Source organism: Mytilus edulis, chromosome 11, assembly GCF_963676685.1.
Source record: "Mytilus edulis chromosome 11, xbMytEdul2.2, whole genome shotgun sequence".
Taxonomy (NCBI): domain Eukaryota; kingdom Metazoa; phylum Mollusca; class Bivalvia; order Mytilida; family Mytilidae; genus Mytilus; species Mytilus edulis.
The window spans coordinates 73592677-73615026 of record NC_092354.1 but is presented as its reverse complement, the minus strand read 5'-3'; the positions used below and the strand labels follow the sequence as shown (position 1 = coordinate 73615026).

Genomic DNA, 22350 nt, shown 5'->3' with positions numbered 1-22350 from the left:
TAAAAGGCCCCGATAAGACAATGTAAAACAATTCAAACGAGAAAACTATTAGGTAAAATAATAAAAAAACAAATATGTAACACATAAACAAACGACAACCACTGAATTACAGGCGCCTTTTACCCATTTGTCAATCAATAATTACAGATATAAATGAATTAAAAAATAGTTGTTTTGTTTTTTATAATTTTTAATAATATATACTGTGAAATGAACACAAACAAATATTCAGCATCTATAAATTTTATTTGTAAACATTGCATTTTGCAAAAATTAACTAAAAAAGTATTCATTACACAAAATCACAGCAGTTTTAAAACAGATTCTAAATCATAATGCATAGTTTGTAAACTTTCTAGCAGCACAGCATATATGATCAACAAAATAAAAAAAAAAAATAAAAAAATTTGAACTCCAAGGTAAATTCAAACGGGATGTCAGTACAAACTGTCAAAATCAACATACAGAACAAATGGAAAGCAGCCATTATATTCCTGATTTTGTTTTTGGCTTTCCACTGTTTATATTCGAGTGCTACTGATGAGTCTTATGAAGAGGAAGCATGCACAATACAGTATTTTATTTGAAGTAATACTAAAACTAGAATACAGTTAAAATATAATAATTCTAGAAGTAAATGGTATTAGTAATCTGACAGTTTAAAAATATGACTGCAAGTACAGTAATTATTGTCATGTATTTACTGTTGAGAAAAATATATCAAAACCAATATACCACTATTATTATAACTGATAGTTTGTTAATTCTAGTTTTTCACTTGATCAGGAACTGCAATAATGTCAAAAGTTTGTTTGTAAGTGAATTAAAGACTCATAAACACCAATACCTTAGTATATTATACATACACCTAAAATTGCTGAATCCCTATGTACATATAAATACATAATTATTTCTGAATAAAAATAACTTTCCCTGAATTGAGTCACTCTTATTCAAATTGGCTTTTCATTAGCCCTCAACAAATATTACAATAAAAATGTGTAAACAGATAAAATAAATTAAAATTAACAAACAAAAGACTAGCAAAACATAAAATAATTAACCAAAAAAACATATGGCAAATTAAGATATCAAAAAATTATTGGAAAAGGTCATGTTTTATTTATAGTGGAAAATATTTTGAAAAATGTCATGGTTTAATAATGGCAAGAATTTAGTTCAAAATATTAAGTTCTAATAATTGGCAATAATTGAGACATATACAGTTAAATACCTAATATATGTCAGTAATACTTAAAGACTAATGGTCTACTTATAACTATTTATTTAAGAAATGACTGTAATATTTTTTCTGTCTGTGAAGAAATAACATAAAAAATTTGGTGCACACTGAATAACACGTGTAGCGGGTTATTTAACAGTGTGCACCACATTTTTTATATTATTTCAAACAGACAGAAAAAATATTACAGTCATTTCTTATAATTTAATTCTAATTTTAAACCGTAGAAAACCATAAAAAACATTGATGACGTCACAGTCACATGACTAAATTATGTCTATGGGCTGATAACAAAATAACATCAGCCAATCAGAAGACGTGTTACATCCAAAATTAAATTATTAGTAAATATTAATAAGACAGGTATACATGGTATACATGATTTACTTTGTCTCTCTTTTTTATTTTTATTTACACCCTGCCCTTCTTTTGTTTATATCCCTATGCTTTCACTCGATTTAGTATCTATTTTTATGTGAATGGCAGTGACATTTATTTTCATCATTAATAAAAGTTATAAAAATAGAGCCCTTCAATCATCAAGACAATGTTACACAAAATGTTTACATTGCAAAAGTATATAAATTATAATGTACTTAAATTTAATAACACTGCACAAAAAATTGTCAAGGAATCTTTTATGTATAAAATATATAAAATTCAAAAACAAAGGAGTAGATCCGGTAAGGACCGATTTTGGCCTCAAATTTCAGGTTCATCTTACGAAAGATTTTGACCACTTTTTAAACACTTAAGTGTCTATTTCATATGAATCAATTAATTCATGTGAAAGATTTTAACTGATTTAGTCATTAAAAACAACCCGATTCCAGTTCAAATATGAAAAATCTACCAAATATGCCGAAAAATGTCACTTTTCAGATGATTTTTGTCAAAAATGAAAGTGGCCGCATCCTTGTTCATCGTCAACCTTTATATATGTTATGTATTATCGTAAAATACAACTGACATTTCAATATTAAGGATGAACACGAATGCGGCCACTTTCGTTTCACACGATCACTGTCTAAAATTTAACTAAAATACTAGAATTGTGAAGATTTCAGTAATTTAGCATGACTTAATGGTGCTAGTACCCAATATATGTGCATTGTATTGTCAAAAACAGCCCATATTTATGTAGCAGAAGCATTCTACTGTCCAATAAATAACTAAAAGTTTACATTTTAACAATTTTGTAAAACTGCTATATTTTGGGGCCAAAAAGGGGTCTTACTGGACCTACTCCTTTCATGAATGAATATTTAAAGCAGCAAAATCTATTAAACGAGATTTAAATATGTAAAAAAATGTATTTATCTATTTTTGTGTAAACACACACTACAAATATTCTCACTATACATTAAAATAAATATTCTTTTAATCTTTAAACTTCAGATTACCCTGAATATGGATTTCATCTTGAACATACATTTAACAAAACACTAAAAACACCATCACAACCAAAAAAGTATTCCAATAATTGCATATTTTATCCTATTTTTGTTTGTGGATACATTAATGTAAATATAATTGCTACTATTTTTCCTTAACCTATACATCCAATATTGAATATTATAGCATCTCTAACAATATGGCACTTATTTTGCACTAATAAAAAAATATTTTCAATCACAGGTTATTTGGAATCATAACTGGTGTGTATGCTACTTGACTAGTTTGTCCCCTTCATATCTTTTGAATGTGTATAGTCTTTCTCTGGACCATCCATCCCCAAATGCATCACTTTTCGTAAAAATTTTGGTCCATTCCAGAGTCCTCTGAAATCAGATAAAATCTACACTGTATAAATTGTTAACAAATGAAAATGACAAGAATACTAGTACTGAATGATACATAAATATGCTTTTTCTCATTTTGACTGGAATTTTTAGTTTTCTTTACATTAATGAAATATCATTAGCTTAAATGTTTTAAAATTTAACTAATTAAAGCATTTTCACTGAAACACAAATTATCATGCCAACCCAACCAATTACATTTCCCAGGAATTTTTTGGGTTTTGATTTTTGCTTCATAAGTTATTTTCTCTTTATTTTTGATCTCCATATTTTTTTTTAAATTTTCAAAGTATCTTTTTATAAGATTTTTTTTCATAATTTTGAGTTCTGTAAAACATAATCTTAACATTGTATGCAAGTAAATATAAGATATGAAGTTTCTTTTTCTTTCAGCTGTTGACTGACAATCTTTCTAAAGACCTTCTCCCTTTTTCCAAATCTGTGATTGTTGACCTAAGATTTTGTGACACCTGAACTATCAATGTCATACAACAATAACTTTTGAATTGGTTCTTCAAAAAGTAACAGGTATGATGGCCAGTAATGGTATACAAAAAGCAATAAAGAGTAAAAGCTAATTAAATGGGAAATTTTCAAAGGGAGACTAATCTTAAATTCTGTAAAAATATTACCTTAACATCATATGCCAGTAAATTTGAGGAATAATGTTTTTCTTCAAGAGGTACATAGATCTTCTCTCTTTTGCCTGGTTAAATGGGAAGGTTTCTAAGGGGAGACAATCATAATTGAACTCTACCAGAATACATTTTCCATGTGATGTTATAACTGGGCAGGAACTGTATCCATCATACTACAAAATAAATAATTGTTTTGTCAAAAGCAAAGCAAAGCAAAACTATAACATGTATCAATTATTTTTAAGATAATTAGTGTAATTTATTATGGTAAATTCAGGAAATTTTTGCATTCAATTATTTATTGGAAAAATTAACATAAATTTGAGAACAATTATTGCAATTTAAGGTAATGGCACATACAAATAATGCTATCAAAAATTAAAATGAAAGTTTCAATTATCTGAAACCTATATATGCAGTTCCAATTTTTGCCAAATTTCTGAACTAACAGTTTATAATTAAACATAAAAAGAGATAACATGAGTAAGTGGACAATTGAGTACTAAAAGGAGGCTTGAGGGCTGGAGGGTATAAAAATTCAGAAAAAAAATTAAACATTTATTTTTTACTACAATTTTATTAACTACTTTTAGTATTTGTTACTCTATCATATGGTACAAAAATCATTCAAAAGTTCAATTCCTGTTGACCCTAGATGACTTTTAAAATGTAGATATCATCGAAAAAGTTCCAAATTATCCACCGTTGGTGCAAAAATGCCATTTTTGAGAATTAAAATTGAAATATCTTTTTTAAATCATCATTGACATATATATTTTTTATTACAATTTTCAAATAAGCTGTACTTTAACTAAACTATTGTAAAATTTGAACGATTTTTGTAATCAAGTTTTTTTAACTTTTTATTTTGATATTACTTCTATTTCTCCTATTAGTTCAACAAAAAAAAAAGTACCTTTACAAAAATGTATGCCTTTTTCAAAGGCAAATTGTGAGCATAAATGAAAGGTGACCCCATTTTTTTATTTCAGTTTTCTATTAAGTATAAGATAAAGTTCATGTATAGAAAAATATACCGAAATCCTATATTAATTAAAAAATTGGATTTAGACCTACGAGCCCCCTTAATCAGCCTAATGCAATTGTTCAGATGTGATCATGCGTTCTTAAACAAGAGACTTGAAAATTGGTATTTGTTTATTCTCCTCTTTAATAGTACATGTGTTTAAGACTGTACTTTGACTTATTATAGTTTCCTTTTTACAAATTAAGACTTTGATGGAAAGTTGTCTCATTGGCACTCATACCACATCTTCATTTCTAACTTATTAACCACCAGAAGTTAACCAGGCAGCAATTATCATTAATATATTTCATACTTCTTTGTGACCAACTGAAAGCCATTAAAAAGACCCTGGATTTTCAGATCACTAAGTACCTTAGCAAATGGCTGTTTTCCATTCATTACTGCATTTAGATTTTTCTCTAAGTAGCCACCTTGTGTTGCTGAAAAGAACATAAAGTACAATTAATATAGGTAAATGTCTGGCTTGTTTTTCATAAAAATAATAAGAATATTTTTCATTTATCTAAATGTAAATATGTTAGCTGCTATAAAGATTCTAACATAAAACACTTACAATTTTTCAATGTTACTTTGAATGTTGATGGTTAAAATATTTATAAAATACAGAATAAAATGAGAATTCACATTTGTTATACAGCAAAAATGCAGTTAATGATAAGATGGGACTTTCAAGCTCTACTTCTTATGAATTCCTTAGAAAGTTTTTCACAACCAAACCTTGACTCTTCAACAATTATCATAATAAAAATTCCAATATGATAACATGTTTATTGGTTTGGAACTATGGCGTCACAAAATAGCAATAATTATAAATATAATCCTTTGTTTTTACTTATTTGATTTAAAAGTTAACCCCATAATACCTCCATAGTTTAATACATCATTTTCTGCACAAGACAGGATATTACAGTTGTTATCTGTTCATTTGATCTGTTTGAGCCTTTTTCCCCCCCTTTAGAGTTTTCCTCACTGTTCAGTATTTTTGTTATTTTACTTTATAGTACCTGCTGCTGCAGATGTTTTTGATGTAGGTACATTAGAACAATCCCCAAGGGCAAAAATGTTTGGATATTTTACATGCTGTAGTGTTTCCTTATCTACGTCCACAAAACCAGTACTGTCCACAAGAGGGCTTTCTCTCACTGGATCTGGTGTGGACATAGGCGGGGTCACATGTAAAAAGTCATACTGCAAAAATAAAAGTGGGAATTATATATTATGATTGTAATTTAGAATTTAAGGTAGATTCATGGTATACCGCCATCTTGGATTGAACAATCACAGTAAAAAATCGGTCTAGTTATTTGCCTAAATCTGCAAATTTGAAGACAGATTTGCAATTTATTGGTTAGTAGGCGAGTGTAATATTTGAAAAAGACGTCTAGTTAAGGACTTTAATGCACCCACCTAACACACGGCTAATTTTTTTTTTAAATGAAAGAATAATGATTAAACTTTGATTTTTACCCGGTCGTCACAAAATCGTACGGTGCAGTTTTTGTAAAATTGACGTTTATTTCAGAAATTAGTTGAAAATTATAAAATTACGACATGTTTTTCAAGCAAAGGAAACTAGTCGTATCTCTTCTTTTAGACAGAATAATTAAGTGAATTAGATTCTTAAAATAATGAAAAACAATATTTACAACTGTAAGTCCGCATGCTTTTGCATTCCTTCTAAATATTTGACATTTTGTACGAAAATTTTCATAATCCCGACTTTTTCGGATCTACAATTAAATTTTTATTAAATGTTTTTGCAATCTATCCGTTTTAGATCACACCAAATTACTCATCAGTTATCGTTTTTTCGTTCAAGATCAAGACTTTATCTCAACATTTCTTAAAATCACGAATTTCTGTAATTTTATGATGTTGGGTAAAATCACTATAATTTCCGGAATCCCTTATCTATTTCGTTATCGTTTTTACTGAATATTTTAGTCGATTTCCGTGTACTTAATAGTGATATTAGAGTACGATAAATCATATTTAAACGGTTCTATTTCTATCTTTAACTTCAGTGTAGCTTAAATAGATATAAAATCGTCCGAAATAAAGATCAAATCAAAGTAAAACATAGTTTTTGAGTTCAGTAGAATTCACCCTTTTCTAAATAAGGAATCGTATCGGAAAATTGTAGAAAATCTTCCGAGTCGTGTCAAATTTTCACAGTCCAGTTCACAATGAAACCCTTCCTTTGCTAAAAGCAAAAAAAAAAACTATCCATTTATTGACACAGATGGATAGTCTGTCATATATTTACTACATAGAAACTATGTAGTTAACACTTAAATGAAGATACAGTTGTATTGCCGCAGTGGGGAAAACGAAAAGATGAAGTTAACAGAAGACTGGTCGATGAATATGAAAAAAATGAAAACATCCCATTTGAAAATACAAAATATCATAAGAGTTGCTATAAATATTTCAAAAGTAAGCACAACCTATCAACTTCTGTTTTGTCTGTACAAAGGCTTTGTACTACATGTACCAATTCTACCGACCAGTAGATCTTCTCATATATCAACGAGGACAGTAGATCTACAACTCATTCTGATTTGTCTGTTTGTATATTTTGCAAATGTATAAAGCCTATAAGCAAGTTACACAACTTCATAAGGTATCCTCTGAGGAGCAAATTCAAGCTGTATTGAGTGTTACTACATATATCTCCTACAAGGATCTGATTTACAAAATAACTCATGATAATTTTACTATTAAATCTTTATACCATCGAGCTTGTATCGCTAAATACTTGCTACAAAATTTGAAATCAGAAATTAAAGAGCTATTTAGTTCTGAACATAAAACAGCTTTTACTAACATTTCGACGATTAAAGATGACGTGCCTGTACACAAGGAAGTATTCTGGTTAACAACTTTAATTACTTGATCAGTTAACCGGGCTTAATTTCTGCCCGAGAATCGCCGCCGAGAAAACTACACAACATATTATCAGCTTCAACAAAAACTAAAAAACCATGGTCAATTGATAGTTACATGTATACAGCTTCAACAAGGCCAAGGTACATCCAATATTGTATACAGTAGTTCTATAATGTTGTCTTATGTCGTAATGACGGAAAATTACCCGTTTAAAATGACTGTGATATTCGGTCTGTAAAATTTAAAGATCTGAGCAGTGACTGCGAAGCTGGTTGCAAGCACTTAGTGCAGCTACTTTACAGAAGCAGATATAGGGTAAAGTTGTAATCCAATCAGATGAATATTCATTATCTAAAAACATTTCACTGGATTATTCAATTGAAATTATGCCACCTGCTTTAAAAACATTTCTGTGTTGTCTTTTGGATGATGGCACATCTGCGGCAGTTGATAAAGCGTACGATATTCCTATTGACAAAGTTCTTAGATGTATGGCTGTAGTAGAATGTATATTATCTATAAATATTTTTTTTACTCTTTTTCATTTAGGTTTATCACTACAAATGCACCGTATTTATGGACACACTTTTGATAACTATTAACAAGTTTGACTGATCAGGAGATTAGAAACAATGAAAATAGGGCATACATTCTACATGGCATTATTTTTCTTCTGGGGGTTAAAATTTTATCCAAGACAATGTCGTCCTAACTACAGAAACAATAAAAGATCTCCGTATGACTTTGGTTGGCTAAAAGGCAACATCGGTCCGGTATGATGTCATCCAACTTTCTACAAGATTTGATCTGTTCACGCATTGGTATAGGTATAGGGGGAGGGTTGAGATTTCCAAAAACATGTTTAACCCCGCCGCAATTTTCCGCCTGTCCCAAGTCAGGAGCATCGTGCCTTTCTTAGTTTTGTATGATTTTTTATTTTAACTTCTTGAGTATATTTCGAAGCTTAGTATGACGTCCATTGTCATTTCAAAGTAGTACATGCATGTTTGTTTAGGGGCCAGCTGAATAACGCCTCCGGGTTTGGGAGTTTTGTGCTGAATTGACGACCCATTGGTGCTTTTTGGCCGTTGCCTGCTTTTTAGCGGGTTGGTGTCTCTTTGACAAATCCCTCATGTCTATTCCAAATTTTTAATTCAATCTGTATATAGTAGATCTTGTGTCCGCTTTGAGCAAAACCTCTGCTGTACTGATATATGCCCATGCCAATGAATTTGTCTTTATATGGATATGTTGACCGATAAGAATGATGAGATTACAAGTTAAAATGAAGCTATAATATTCCGATATCGCAATATTCCGACACCTAAATGGTCCAACATCCCATTGGTCCAACGTTTCGATCACGGGATTTTAACATTAGAATGCCAAATAAAAGGTTCAATATTAGGATAGCCTTGTCCTCCGTTTGAAGCGGTGAAACAAGATAAAAAAACGTAATACTTAGTGTCAAAGTAGCCGAACGTCATCACTAGTGTAATATTTGAAAAGAGTACAAACTACTTTGTCAAGTGTTGTCTGATTAATTATATATCTCAAGATACACGGCGGCCGACTGAAGTAAAATCACACACATTTTGACATACAATGAGTGATCATATTTCCCTATCAAAATTGTCAATTTGTTGATATAAATATACCAGTAGCACTTGACTCATTTTAGTTATGTTTGTTAGTACTCTTATCATATCTGATTTAGTGATGTATGAGTTGTTAATGGCTGTGTCATTTTGATCTTTTGTGGATAGTTGTCTCATTGGCAATCATACCACATCTTCTTTTTTATATATCAACATATTGCACTACAATAATAAAAGAAAATCTGCTCTATGGTTGTCAGGCTTTCAAACTAACAGGAGACCATACGCTTGCTTAATTTTAATAAACAGCTCATCATGGGACTTTTCTAAACAATTAAAAATACGTCATATGTTATATTTTCCCCTTGCTTCAAATATTTTGTTTCGGATTATTTATATCAAATTTGCAGATATATATGTTTGTAAATACGTGCAATCAAATGATATGGAGGTATTATATGATTTAGATAATGCAAGGGCGACTACAGATACATTTGTGTGACTTAAAGGTTGATTTTCAAAGACTCAGAGAGAAAACGTTATGTAACATGCGTTACCGTTAAAATCAACCAAAATTAATTAATATTATGATAGAAATATATTTTCCCAACAGTAATACAGCATTCCTATAAAATTGTTTCGTTTTTGCATTTGTTTTGACTCGATTTTACAACTGGAAGTATCCGTGAATTGAAATTGCACCCATGACCTTTGACCTCGATTTAAAAAAAAATGCACCATAATTTCTTTTGACGACCGGGATATTTAGAAAGTACACATTCTTAGCTTTCTAGTGATATATAATTTAGCCGTGTGTTAGGTAGGTGCATTAAAAATGTAAATTTGGCTCTCATATCACTCGCCTATAGACTGTTTAATAATATAAAGAAAACTTGGCAATTTATTGTATAATCCAAAATATTTAAACAAATATAATTTTTCTTGCTTTTAGAATCATTTTTTTCAAACGAGCCATTTAAGGGAAGATAACTCTTTTAGTAAAAAATTTATACTGGACAGATAGGGAATTTTTTTCTTTTTACTTGTAGCAAGAAAACAAGTTCGGTGACACCATTTTTTCTTTTTATTTTCTTAAAACATATTACAAAACCTATCTTTTCACAATTTTTTTCAAAATTCTATCTCATAGATTTTTTTTTATGCACACAAATGTGTTTTCCCATGAACAATCTAACCAAATTTAGGCAATTTTCAACGACTCATAGCTTGAAAAATAGCACGGTGACCCCTCCTTTTTATTATATATTTGAAAAGAGCATATTAAAATCTTCATTCTGGCTAAGTATAAGAAAATTCTGTCTCAAAAAATATTTACTTATGATCTACCTTAAGTATAAGTGAAAGAATTTAATATTATTATACAGTCAAACAATTCTGATCATTAATACATACAGAGGTCAACCCAACTTATGAGAAAAGGGATGTGCTTTTGTCCAAAATGAAAAAAATATAGTGATTAAAGCTAGTAAATATATACTGAGACAGAATTAAAAAAAAAACTAGTCATCTTTTTGAGTCACATTTTAAACACACATTTTTAAAGAAAATAATTACAAAACATTTGGAAATTTAACATACCGGTTATTCATAATTATTTTCATACAAGATTGTATCAATGCTTCTGATGTAACAAATAAAATATTCATCAATTCTGCCTGTAAAATTTTTAAATGAATAAAAACACCAGGACAGCCTCACTCTTTTGAAATTGAAATCTTGACTGTTTAAATTGGGTAAAATATTGCATTCCAATTAAATGAGTAGAGTCAGTGTGTAAATGGTGTAGCTATGGTAATATAATATGTGGAAGAATCTTTCAATATTCTTTCATCAATTTCAATGGTTAAATCATTGATTTGATGCATGATCTAAGCTAACCTTAAAAGTTTCAGTTTCTTCTCTAGGACTGTCCAATTTCTGGAATATAGCTTCCCTTGTATCTGTCTTCACTTCAATTAGATTTCTCATGTAATTTACAGTAATACTTCTAAAATATTAGAAGCAGTGATTTCAAACAGACTGTTTTCATAAATGTTATCTCAGAAAAAAGTTTGAAAACTATATGTGTCAAAAAATGGCCCCGTCCCAAAAAGTTGTAAATCTTCAATTTCAATATAAACACATGTGGACACAAACATGATCGTAGTCTCACATATCAAACATCAGCTCAAAATCTGGAGGCGTATAGAACAAAAATTTCTGTATAACTGTGATTTTCAATAATTTATCAAAGTCCAAAGCCAGTAATTTCAGCAAAAATTAGCGGAGCAGAACTAAACTTTTACTTGACCTGTATCTCATCATGGTTAACTAACATACCAAAAAATCAGCACAATATCTGAAGGCGTTTAGAAAAAAAGTCTATAAGTCTATAACTGTGATTTTCAACAATTTCTCAAAGTCCAAAGCCTGTAATTTCGGCAAAAATTAGTGGAGCATAAGGAAACTTAAACTTGATCTGAAACTCCTCATGGTTAACTCACATATCAAAAATCAGCCCAATATCTGAAGGTGTTTGGAACAAAACTCTGTATAACTGTGATTTTAAACAATTTTTCAAAGTCCAAAGCCTGTAATTTCTGCAAAAATTAGTGGAGCGGAACTAAACTTAAACTTGATCTGTAACTCATCATGGTTAACTCACATACCAAAAATCAGCCCAATATCTGAAAGCATTTAGAAAAAAACTATGTATAATGGTTTGTTGCGGAATGACGCAATGACGGAATTACCAAATATCGGAATTTCGGACAAGGGTAAAACTATATGGCACCGACAACTTCATTGCGGGTGCCATAAAAGTAGCAGTATACATTTTATACAGTCATCATTAGTTGTTTTGTGTATTATATTTCTAATCGTCTTTGTGTCATTTGTGTGTTTTATATTTCAACTACAATGATTTATTTGTGGGCATATTTGATGATCATTGTTCCTCAGGGGTTAAGAAATTTTGTTATAGCTCACTAGCCCAGGGCTAATTGGTAGCAGGATTTTACTAGCCCTGTTGGAAGAACTACTAGTCCAACAAAATGACCTGCTAGCCCTTGTATGCCTTAACAATGATTTCTATAAACTTAACAATTTTTATCCATTGTACAGTAGATTTTTGCATATTGGATACCCAAATTATGTCAGCAAAAATATCCCATTAGCAGATACATTGTATATTCAATTAATCGACAATTGAGTATTCACTGAATATTCTGTAATAATGAGTTGACCAAATCCTGAGATGATAAAAGTCTTGATCGCTGCTATACATGGGTATATAAATAAAACAGGATTGGAGGGTTTTTTATCAGATCATACATCATCACATTTGTGTACTAAAAGAATTATCAGCTGGTTAATTATGAAATGCTCATATTTGTTTTCAGTTTTAAAATTATATTTATTAAAATAAATTAAATGACCTCAATTATTTATGTGAATAAATATCACCATCCATGTGTTATGGACGAAGTACACTTAATGTCTATATTTACAGGTAAGGTTAAAGCTAATTGTGGGCTATAAATAGAGTACAACCTGAGCACAGTCTCTAAACTGAAATTGTATTTGTTATAAATATTATTTCTTTAAAAATCGAATTCATTTGAATATCAATAAAGATAATCATGATTAATGAAATATTATTGCATCCAGTTTAAGTATTCTGAAGACTGTTATTGTTTAGGTCATGGTTCTAGAGGCTTCTTCACAGTATGCAAACAAAAACAAAATGGCGTACATAACATGTGCACATGTTTCAAATTTATATCTGACAAAAGCCAGGTTTCTGCTGTCAAAAGGGATTCACATTTATATCGCAATAAATTATTCAGAAGGAGGTACGGTACAATCAGGTTGCATAAGCAATTTACAGTACCCCCTGTTGTGACACATCGATATTGAAAGTATGGGATCCACACAAAGTTATTAGTTCTATCTTAAAACTTGTACAAAATCAGTTCAAATTCTGGGAATCCCTGATGACGTAGTCGAATCTGATTGGCTAAGATAGAAAAGCGATAAGGGGATTTTCCCCTTTCTATTTTAGAAACGCCAAGAATTTTTTTTTACTAGTCCGTCGGGCATATTGGGTTACAAGTTTTGGTTGCCCTAGTTCTAAATGCTGTAGTCCTGGGCGTCGGGCTAGTGGATTTTTTAACCCCTGTTCTTATACTTATACAAAGCCGAAATGCAAATTATGTTCTTTTCCTTTTTTTTTTATTTTTAAAAAATGCCCACAACATGCATCAGAAATGGTGACTGTATTTACTGTGGGTACTATTTTTCATGGATTTTGTGGCTAAAGATAATTCGCACAATGAGGTGTTAAAAATAATACAAATTTACAGATGATTCTATATAATTTACATAAATCAAGCCTTAAGATTTTTTGTTTAAATTGTTTTACATTTTTTATTTCAAGGTCTTTCATAGCTGACTATGCAGTATGCGGTTTACTCATTGTTAAAGGCCTTATATTCACCTATACATGTGTATATATTGTTGTCAAATTCTGTCATTTGATCTCTGGTAGCTGTCTCATTGGCAATTATACCACATCTTCTTATTTTTATGTTCTTTGCAAAACAAAAACATAAGAATTTAATCATGGCAAATTTGTAGTCCAGTTTCTAGATTAACAGTACACGTGCAAGACATTTTACAAACATTGATTGACAAAATAATTGTGAACAGACTCACCTTCTGTCCAGAACCTTAAGTAACGTGTCTGCATATTTCTGTACGTAGAATTTGACTGGCAAAGAAGAATTGTAATACATGTTACTCAACACTCACCTTCTGTCCAGAACTTGGAGTAAAGTGTCTGCATATTTCTGTACGTAGAATATCACTGGCAAAGACGAATTATAATATATGTTGGCTTTATCTCTGATCCCTTTCTGTAAAATAATTAAAAGGTGAATAAATAGCAGTCATTTTCTGATTTATAGCAAATTTGATATTCAGAACTTGTTTACCTGCTTATAAATTCTTTTGATCAAATATGATGCATTGTGATGATTAAAATAATTTTCAATGTTCAACCACAGGAATCATGCGGTGGTAATAATGATAAGGTATAAAGACATCTAAAAAATTGTCAGGCCACTATAAAAGTGGTACCATTAAAACGTTTAATCCCGCTGCAAATGTTTGCATCTGTCTTAAGTCAGGAATCTGATGTACAGTAGCTGTCGTTTGTTTATGTAATTTAAACGTGTTTCTCGTTTCTTGTTTTTTTATAAAGATTAGACCGTTTGTTTTCCTGTTTGAATGGTTTTACACTAGTAATTTTGGGGCCCTTTATAGCTTTTTGTTCGGTGTGAGCCAAGGCTTCGTGTTGAAGGCCGTACATTGACCTATAATGGTTTACTTTTATAAATTGTTATTTGGATGGAGATTTGTCTCATTGGCACTCACACCACACCTTCCTATATTTAATAAATGAGCAAGTCAAATCATAATTTGTGAAAATAATTTAAATAAGAGGTATATATGCACTTAGTTAATTCAACATAATCATTAAATTAGTTAAAATTTTGATATAAATGTCATACAATCATACTTCTGTCCACATCTCATCAGCAAGATACATTATTTGTTGTGGGGCTCCAGAACATTTAATTGGTGTATTTGGTAGTGTAAATATTGCATTGCCTCCCTTAAAGTTTTGAATGGCTGGTAAGGTTTTCTGTACAAAGTTATAGTCATACACAGAGCATAGGGATGGATCTGTGTTAAATCCCTCGGGAAGACCTTTAATCTAAAAAATATAAAATAAATTTAGGTTTATTATTTCAATTTTTTTTACACAATAATGTTGTTTTTAATTTGTTTGTGTTGTCCACTCTTTTGTATCTGATGTAAAGTTTGTAAACGGTTGTTTGTTTTACAGTGATTTTGTGGTCACTCTCTGAGTTATGAGTTCTTATTCTTCCATTGGTCTTCTCTACCTCTATTTCATCACACAAAAATGTCCTTCTAAATTACAAAGTTCTGAGGAAAAAATAAACCAAGCAATCTTTCTGTCCATCTCTTTCCATTAAAAATTTAAATTATTTGTGAAAATACATTGTTTTGATTGGGTCAACCAATAAATTATAAAAAAAAAACACAAAATACACAGTTCTAATATGGAAAAAAGTCCATGAAAGAAATGTGTAGAAAAACCATTAAAAAACAACAAAACAATGTTACATTTCAAACTGGTTCAAATGTCACTAAGCTATAAAATTGAGAATGGAAATGGGGAATGTGCCAAAGAGACAACAACCCGACCATAGAAAAAAAAACAACAGCAGAAGGTCACCAACAGGTCTTCAATGTAGCGAAAAATTCCCGCACCCGGAGGCGTCCTTCAGCTGGCCCCTAAACAAATATATACTAGTTCAGTGATGATGAACGCCATACTAATTTCCAAATTGTACACAAGAAACTAAAATTAAAATAATACAAGACTAGCAAAGGCCAGAGGCTCATGACTTGGGACAGGCGCAAAAATGCAGCGGGGTTAAACATGTTTGTGAGATCTCAACCCTCCCCCTATACCTCTAGCCAATGTAGAAAAGTAAACGCATAACAATACGCACATTAAAATTCAGTTCAAGAGAAGTCCGAGTCTGATGTCAGAAGATGTTACCAAAGAAAATAAACAAATGACAATAATACATAAATAACAACAGACTACTAGCAGTTAACTGACATGCCAGCTCCAGACTTCAATTAAACTGACTGAAAGATTATGATTTCATCATATGAACATCAGGCACAATCCTTCCCGTTAGGGGTTTAGTATCATACCATCATAACATATATGAGAAGAACATAACCCGTGTCATGCCAACAACTGGATTTTGAATTAATGTGTTTAGTTCCGATGCAAAGACCCTACTAATTGTCTGTTCTATGGTGGAGTTGTGGTCTCTTTGACACATTCCCCATTTCCATACTCAAATTTAATTTTATATATAGCTACAAAAGTAGTTGTGATTCTTTTACAGTTGATTTGCTTATTGTGCACCACACTAACATGCCACAATTTATTTTGCTCTATGCAAAATATCACTCTCAAACTAATATAATTTAAAAAAAATAATTGAAAACATGTAAGAATATAATTTTTCTTCTGAATTAAAGAACCTTAGTGAGCACGCTCACATACCCCATGTCCCCACATTGTCATTGGAGAAATAAAATAAGTGTAAGAAAAAAAAATTGAATCATAATTTCCTGTCAATATGCACATCTACATAGTATGTCCTTATTACCTACAAAGTTTCATGAAATTCTGTTGCGTGGTTTCAGAGGAGTTACGATGACAAACTGTTGGAGCAGTACATTGAAGCAAATAAGTTCAAAGGGAGCAACTCCTAGAAAAAAAATTGAATCGTAATTTCCTGTCGATATGCACATCTGCGTAGTAGGTCCATATCATCTACAAAGTTTCATGAAATTCTGTTGTGTGGTTTGAGAGGAGTTGCGATGACAATCTGTTGCAGTAGTACATTAAAGCAAATATAAGTTCAAAGGAGCATAACTCCTACAAAAAAAAATGAATTGTAATTTCCTGTCGATATGCACATCTGCATAGTATGTCCTTTTAATCTAAAAAGGTTTCGTGAAATTCTGTTGTGTGGTTTGAGAGGAGTTGCGATGACAAACTGTTGCTCTAGTACATAAATTCCAAGCGAGAGGAGTCAACAGTATAGTGAGGCAAATAAGTTCAAAGGGGCGTAACTCCTAGAAATAAAATTGAATCGCATTCCCGTCGATATGCACAACTACATAGTATGTCCTTATTATCTTTAAAGGTTTCGTGAAATTCTGTTGTGTGGTTTGAGAGAAGTTGCGATGACAAACTGCTGCAGTTGTACATTAAAGCATGGAAGTAATATTTAGAAGGAATAACAACGAATAATTAGCATGTATTTATAGCATGCTGAGCTCTGTACTAAAGTCATACAATTTTATCCAATTATAGTCTCAGCGGTAAGACCCCTTTGGTTACTATCTGCGTTACCGCGGTTGTAAACTGGCATCTTGAATTTCTTATCACTCACGTGGTTTTATCGAGTCCGTTAATTATAAAGTACCTGTGTGACATCCGCGGTTAATTAATAAGAAGGTGGCGCTGTATCATATAAAACATCTACCTTCCAAAAGAAGTCGTATGACGTAAAAAACTTGAAAAACGGATGAAAATTGTTCAAACTACAGCAGTTTAACATGGAAAATTGTATTTAATTTAGCTTATTTTTGCTTTTTATCGTTTGTTTTAAACTGTTCTAAAAGTATTTTCCGGTTAAAAGCGGATCCCGAGTTAAACAGGTAAATACCGATGAATCGATCAGGTTTCACATGATGTTTAACAAAATAATGTAGGCAAATGTAGGCATAGATTTTTTTACTGTTGAAATGTGCAAAATTTATCGAGATTGAATAAAATAATATTTACTTTCAAGTATTCTAAATTTATGTATATGTCATAAATGTCATTGATTGCATTATTGAAACTGGACAACTAAAACGGGGATAATATTTTCGTAAATATATATTTAAAAAGTGTTTATTGTGGAATGCTTATATTAATATAATAAGCTATACAGCAAAACATATAACAAGCCGACGAAATGGGCTTGAATCTATCTGTCTTACGGTAAATTCATTTTTACACAAATTAGTTTATGTATCAAGAACTTAAATTGAAGGATAGAACCGTTAAGAATTGTGAATATTTTAATTGATAATAAAGGAGGTCCAAACGTATTTTTGTACAATCATCTTCTTAACTTTATACGGAAATGGTTTTTTAATTGTCTGTTAATATTAAAATTGAAATGACACAACTTTGTTCTCCAATTTCGTATGTGAAAGCTGTCGGTTTTAACTATTAGGATCAAACTAACAAAAAATATGGAAAAAGTGGACTAAAATAAAAATTGAACGAATGACTTTTTTCGGCAGCGTACATCAACGGAATGTAACGATTGACTATTCGGGTTACTTCGCAAGTATATTCGACAAAAACTTGTCTGTTCGTAGTTCTCCGTGAACACGAAAATGACCGATAAGTGTCAGTGATTTGATCGATCACATGCGGAGACTAAACTTCCATGCTAGATATTGAACCAATTAACAAGTTATTGAAAGATGGGCGGTAACGCAGATGAAACCTTTGAAGTGAAGTCGTTGTTATTCCTTCTAAATATTACTTCCATGATTAAAGTAAATAAATAAGTTCAAAGGGGCGTAACTCCTAGAAAAAAAATTGAAATGCAATTTCCAGTCGATATGCACAACTACATATATAGTATGTCCTTATTATCTGAAAAGGTTTCGTGAAATTCTGTTGTGTGGTTTGAGAGGAGTTGCAATGACAAGAAACAGGACTGACAGACGGACTGGCGGACAGACGGACGGACGGGACAAACATTATACCCTCTGGATCCCGTTGCGTGGGGTATAATAAGACCATGTATTACCTTGTCGTAGTTTAACTGTAAACCAGTAGCCATAACCAAATAGTCATAGTGCACCTGTAAATAACAAAAAATTGAAATAAACAATGAATTTCCCTGATTTCCCAGTGAAATCTATAATTTCACTCCTCCTACATCATACAACAATGGCATTGGCGAATTTGGGTGGTGTTGAGATGTTGTTGATGGAGTTGTATCAAATCTAATGAGAATGCATACACAAAAAAAAAAGTCTTTAATTGTTTACTTTTTTTTCTTTTAAAGAGTCCATGCATGTTCAAGGAAATAAAAAGAGTAACTTTCAATATATTGAAAAAAATATATTCAACTGGTGACTGCATGTACAACACTGTCATTCAACTCATAACAGGCTATTATATGAACTTGGAATTATTTTTAATTATGGAATTTGCATAATTTCTTGTGTTTAAAATTTTTAATAAATTTCATGTTTATTTGGTATTAGAATCTTTTGAGCGGTTAATAACACTTTCCATACAATGTATTTTGGTTAGATAGTGTTGTGCGCGGCACAGTACATTCTATTGAAAATATACTATTTTCTTTGTTATAGAAAGTGTTGTGCGCAGCACAGAACATTTCAGTACAGAATAAACATGGAATTTATTAAAAATTTCAATAACAAGAAATAAAGCAAATTCCATAATTAAAAATAATTCCAAGTTCAAATAATAGCCTGTTTCATGCTTTTTGTTGTAAATACCAAATGAACTTTGCAATTTTCTTTATAAAACCTAAAAGGTTCTATAATGTTGGAAATAAATGAGAGCTTTTTCTCTGTAACTAATCATGTTACTTTTTAGAACATGTAGAATAAAACATGTAAAAGTCAAATCTGAAAAGGACAAAAGATCTAATTTATCAGTCATGTATAAACAGTTATTTTTTTTCTTTAGATATATTAGAGATCATGGAGATGATCAATATCAAAGGGGGAATCGTTTTACCAGGTTTGGTTTAGAAATCCTGGAACTTACAAAAAAAAAAATCCATTTCACAATAATAATTTTACAGGTAAAATATAAAACAACTTTTATCATAAACAATGTAACCTGCTCTCCTGTTTCTAGGGTCACTATACATTTGTCAGGGTCAAAGGCCATAGCTTTAGTCTGCAACCAATCAGCTTTCTTAGGAATGACCTTTGACATTTTCTTTCCAGAGTTAGCCAAGTTTGCCATTCCTGCTCCAACAAGTGTCCACATAGGTTGATAAAAATGATCCTGAAAGTGAATTAAGAAGTTTTGTTCATCATTCTAGAAAGTTTTGCAGCTCCCTGTAAGGTGAAAAAAGACTGAAGAACTCAAAAAGCTACTATTCAAAACAAATTTTACTTACATGTATTAAATATATATATATATATATGTTTAGACGAGTTATATATATATATATATATATATACATATTTTTTTTGTAGATGCATATATTGAAATTAATATAAACACCCTATAGATAGAAATTTTTGGTGATTTTCAATTAAGTGATTGATTGGTTGGTGTTTAACACCACTTTAATCATTTGTCAATACTATTGTGCTATTTCTTGGGCCATCACATGTTACTGGTGGAAGAAGCTTTAATTTAATTTGATACTTTCTATGGCTGTAGCAAAAGAAGGCATCACCATATATTTTTTTCTTCGCCAATTCCAGAAATTTTTGGCTCCTCAAAGGTGAAAATTCTTAATTAGCGGCAATCAAATCACCCATTGAAGCTGTCAGAGCTAAAGATACAATACAGTTATCACCTAATTTAGTAATTAGTAGGACGAGTTGGTACCTCTTTATTTTTGAATTTTTGGGGGTTTGAGTTAGAGGTCCATTAAATTATTATATGGCTGTAGCTCCTACATACATTACTTGGCTCAATAATTCCAACATGTCCTGCTTTAAGTTTTGATGAAAATTTATGCGCTATTGAACATCCACCAGAACCGGCACCAACGACAAGGATTTTGTAGTGCCGCTGCAACGAAAAGGGGCTTGTCGAAAAACTCTTAGACACACGTTTAAAACAATTAACTACTAACAACTTAGCGTGCTTCATGTCTACTTATATGCCGTTATCATAAGTGCATGCAATGACACTTTTTTTTTGCGTCAATAAATTGTTTATCTGGCCTTGGGATGTTCGGTTTGTTTTTGTTTTCGTGTCAACAGGAAATGCTACATGGTAATGTAAATGTCAAAATCTTAACCGGAAAAGAACGATTGCTACGGCTTTTAGTATCATAAGTATGTGAACATTTTTTACTAGTATTTTATAGTTACCAAGAGATTTTTTGCAAGTTCCTTTTTTCTTCTTTTTAGAATAACAAGGATTTGTATTATACAAATTCTCGGAAAATATAAATAATTGCGCCCCCCCCCCCCCCAAAAAAAAGAGTTTCTACTGAGGCTTGTATAGATATATTGGGATACGGGATATTTGCCATTTTAATTTTAGGGATATGGGATATTTGTCCTAAAAGTAGATGGGATATGGGATATTGATGAATTTATAAGGATATTGAATTTTTAACATGAAAAAAAAAATAAGTGGAATTTAAAAGTTAAGTACAGAAATATTTACATCTAACTTGATAAAATTGTCTCTACAGAGCTTATGTTTGTATTTAATGTAACCCGACTTGAAATAAAATTTCTTATCTTATCTTATCTTATCTTGTCCCAAAAAGTTTAATATTAAAGGTCATGTTAGTGCTTTGTTGATTTTAATTGAGTTTATGGTCGTTTTATTTAAAAGTCATCCAAACCCAAGCGAAAAGTATTGATCTATTTTCGATATTTATATGCTCATATGTACTGATAATTTTAAAAGAATTTGATTTGCTTTCCATACTTCGTTCCTTATTGTTAATTTTCCTTTTTTGGATGGTGATTTTCCTTTGGCACTATCTTACGGTGTTTGTATATCACAACTCTATGAAAGGCCGTTCATGTCAAAAACCCGATAAAGTAACGCGTTAACATTTAACGCGATAAAATGACATTTAACGCGATAAATGTAGTTTAAACGCGTTAAAAATTGTTTTAACGCGTTAATTGATAATTTAACGCGTTAAGCAATTCACTACAAAAAATGACAGAAAAACTTTCTACTTTCGCCTTAACTAAGTTTTAAGACGTCAGATTTTACTCGAAACCTAATAAATGAAATGGCCGGATGTGTCAAATCTTCGTCAATTAACGCGATAATGTTGAGATTAGCAGCACATTACGTAGAAGCTTCATTAACGCGTTAAATGCAACTTTAACGCGTTAAAAGCAACTTTAACGCGTTAAAAGCAACTTTAACGCGTTAAATGCACTTTTAACGCGTTAAATGCACTGTTAACGCGTAAAATGCAACTTTAACGCGTTAAATGCAACTCTAACGCATTAAATGCAACTTTAACGCATTAAATGCAACTTTAACGCGTTAAATGCAACGCGTTAAATGCAACTTTAACGCGTTAACTGCAACTTTAACGCGTTAAATGCACTTTTAATGCGTAAAATGCAACTTTAACGCGTAAAATGCACTTTTAACACGTAAAATGCAACTTTAGCGCGTAAAATGCAACTTTAACGCGTTAAATGCAACTTTAACATGCAATTTTAACGCGTTAAATGCAAC

General features: G+C 31.0%; 1 protein-coding gene across 5 annotated transcripts; it reads right to left on the bottom strand.

The window, feature by feature from the left end:
* Positions 1–2577: 2577 nt before the first annotated feature.
* Positions 2578–20896, bottom strand: LOC139496251 (sulfide:quinone oxidoreductase, mitochondrial-like). 5 transcript variants are annotated; one of them, XM_071284744.1, is made up of 10 exons: positions 20587–20896; positions 19786–19956; positions 18716–18769; positions 14800–14997; positions 14031–14134; positions 11118–11226; positions 5736–5919; positions 5083–5150; positions 3678–3856; positions 2578–3024 (listed from the first exon to the last, which is right to left on the bottom strand). In XM_071284744.1, the coding sequence occupies exons 1-10, from the start codon at positions 20776–20778 to the stop codon at positions 2919–2921; spliced, it is 1365 nt and encodes a 454-aa protein (XP_071140845.1). In that variant the 5' UTR covers positions 20779–20896; the 3' UTR covers positions 2578–2918. The 5 variants fall into 5 exon arrangements, with proteins under 5 accessions (XP_071140845.1, XP_071140849.1, XP_071140850.1 ...); XM_071284748.1 differs by having other exon boundaries at positions 20762–20896; XM_071284749.1 differs by having other exon boundaries at positions 20774–20882.
* Between the last annotated feature and the right edge of the window lie 1454 nt (positions 20897–22350).

What these genes read in the sequence shown, in the direction of transcription:
- LOC139496251 (XM_071284744.1), bottom strand. Translation starts at nt 20,778, where the DNA reads ATGAAGCACGCTAAGTTGTTAGTAGTTAATTGTTTTAAACGTGTGTCT. An exon ending in TACAGTTAAACTACGACAAG is followed by an intron (nt 14,998 to 18,715) that starts GTAATACATGGT and finishes TATATTTTTTAG; the next exon opens with ATTAAAGGTCTTCCCGAGGG. An exon ending in CTGATGAGATGTGGACAGAA is followed by an intron (nt 14,135 to 14,799) that starts GTATGATTGTAT and finishes ATTATTTTACAG; the next exon opens with AAAGGGATCAGAGATAAAGC.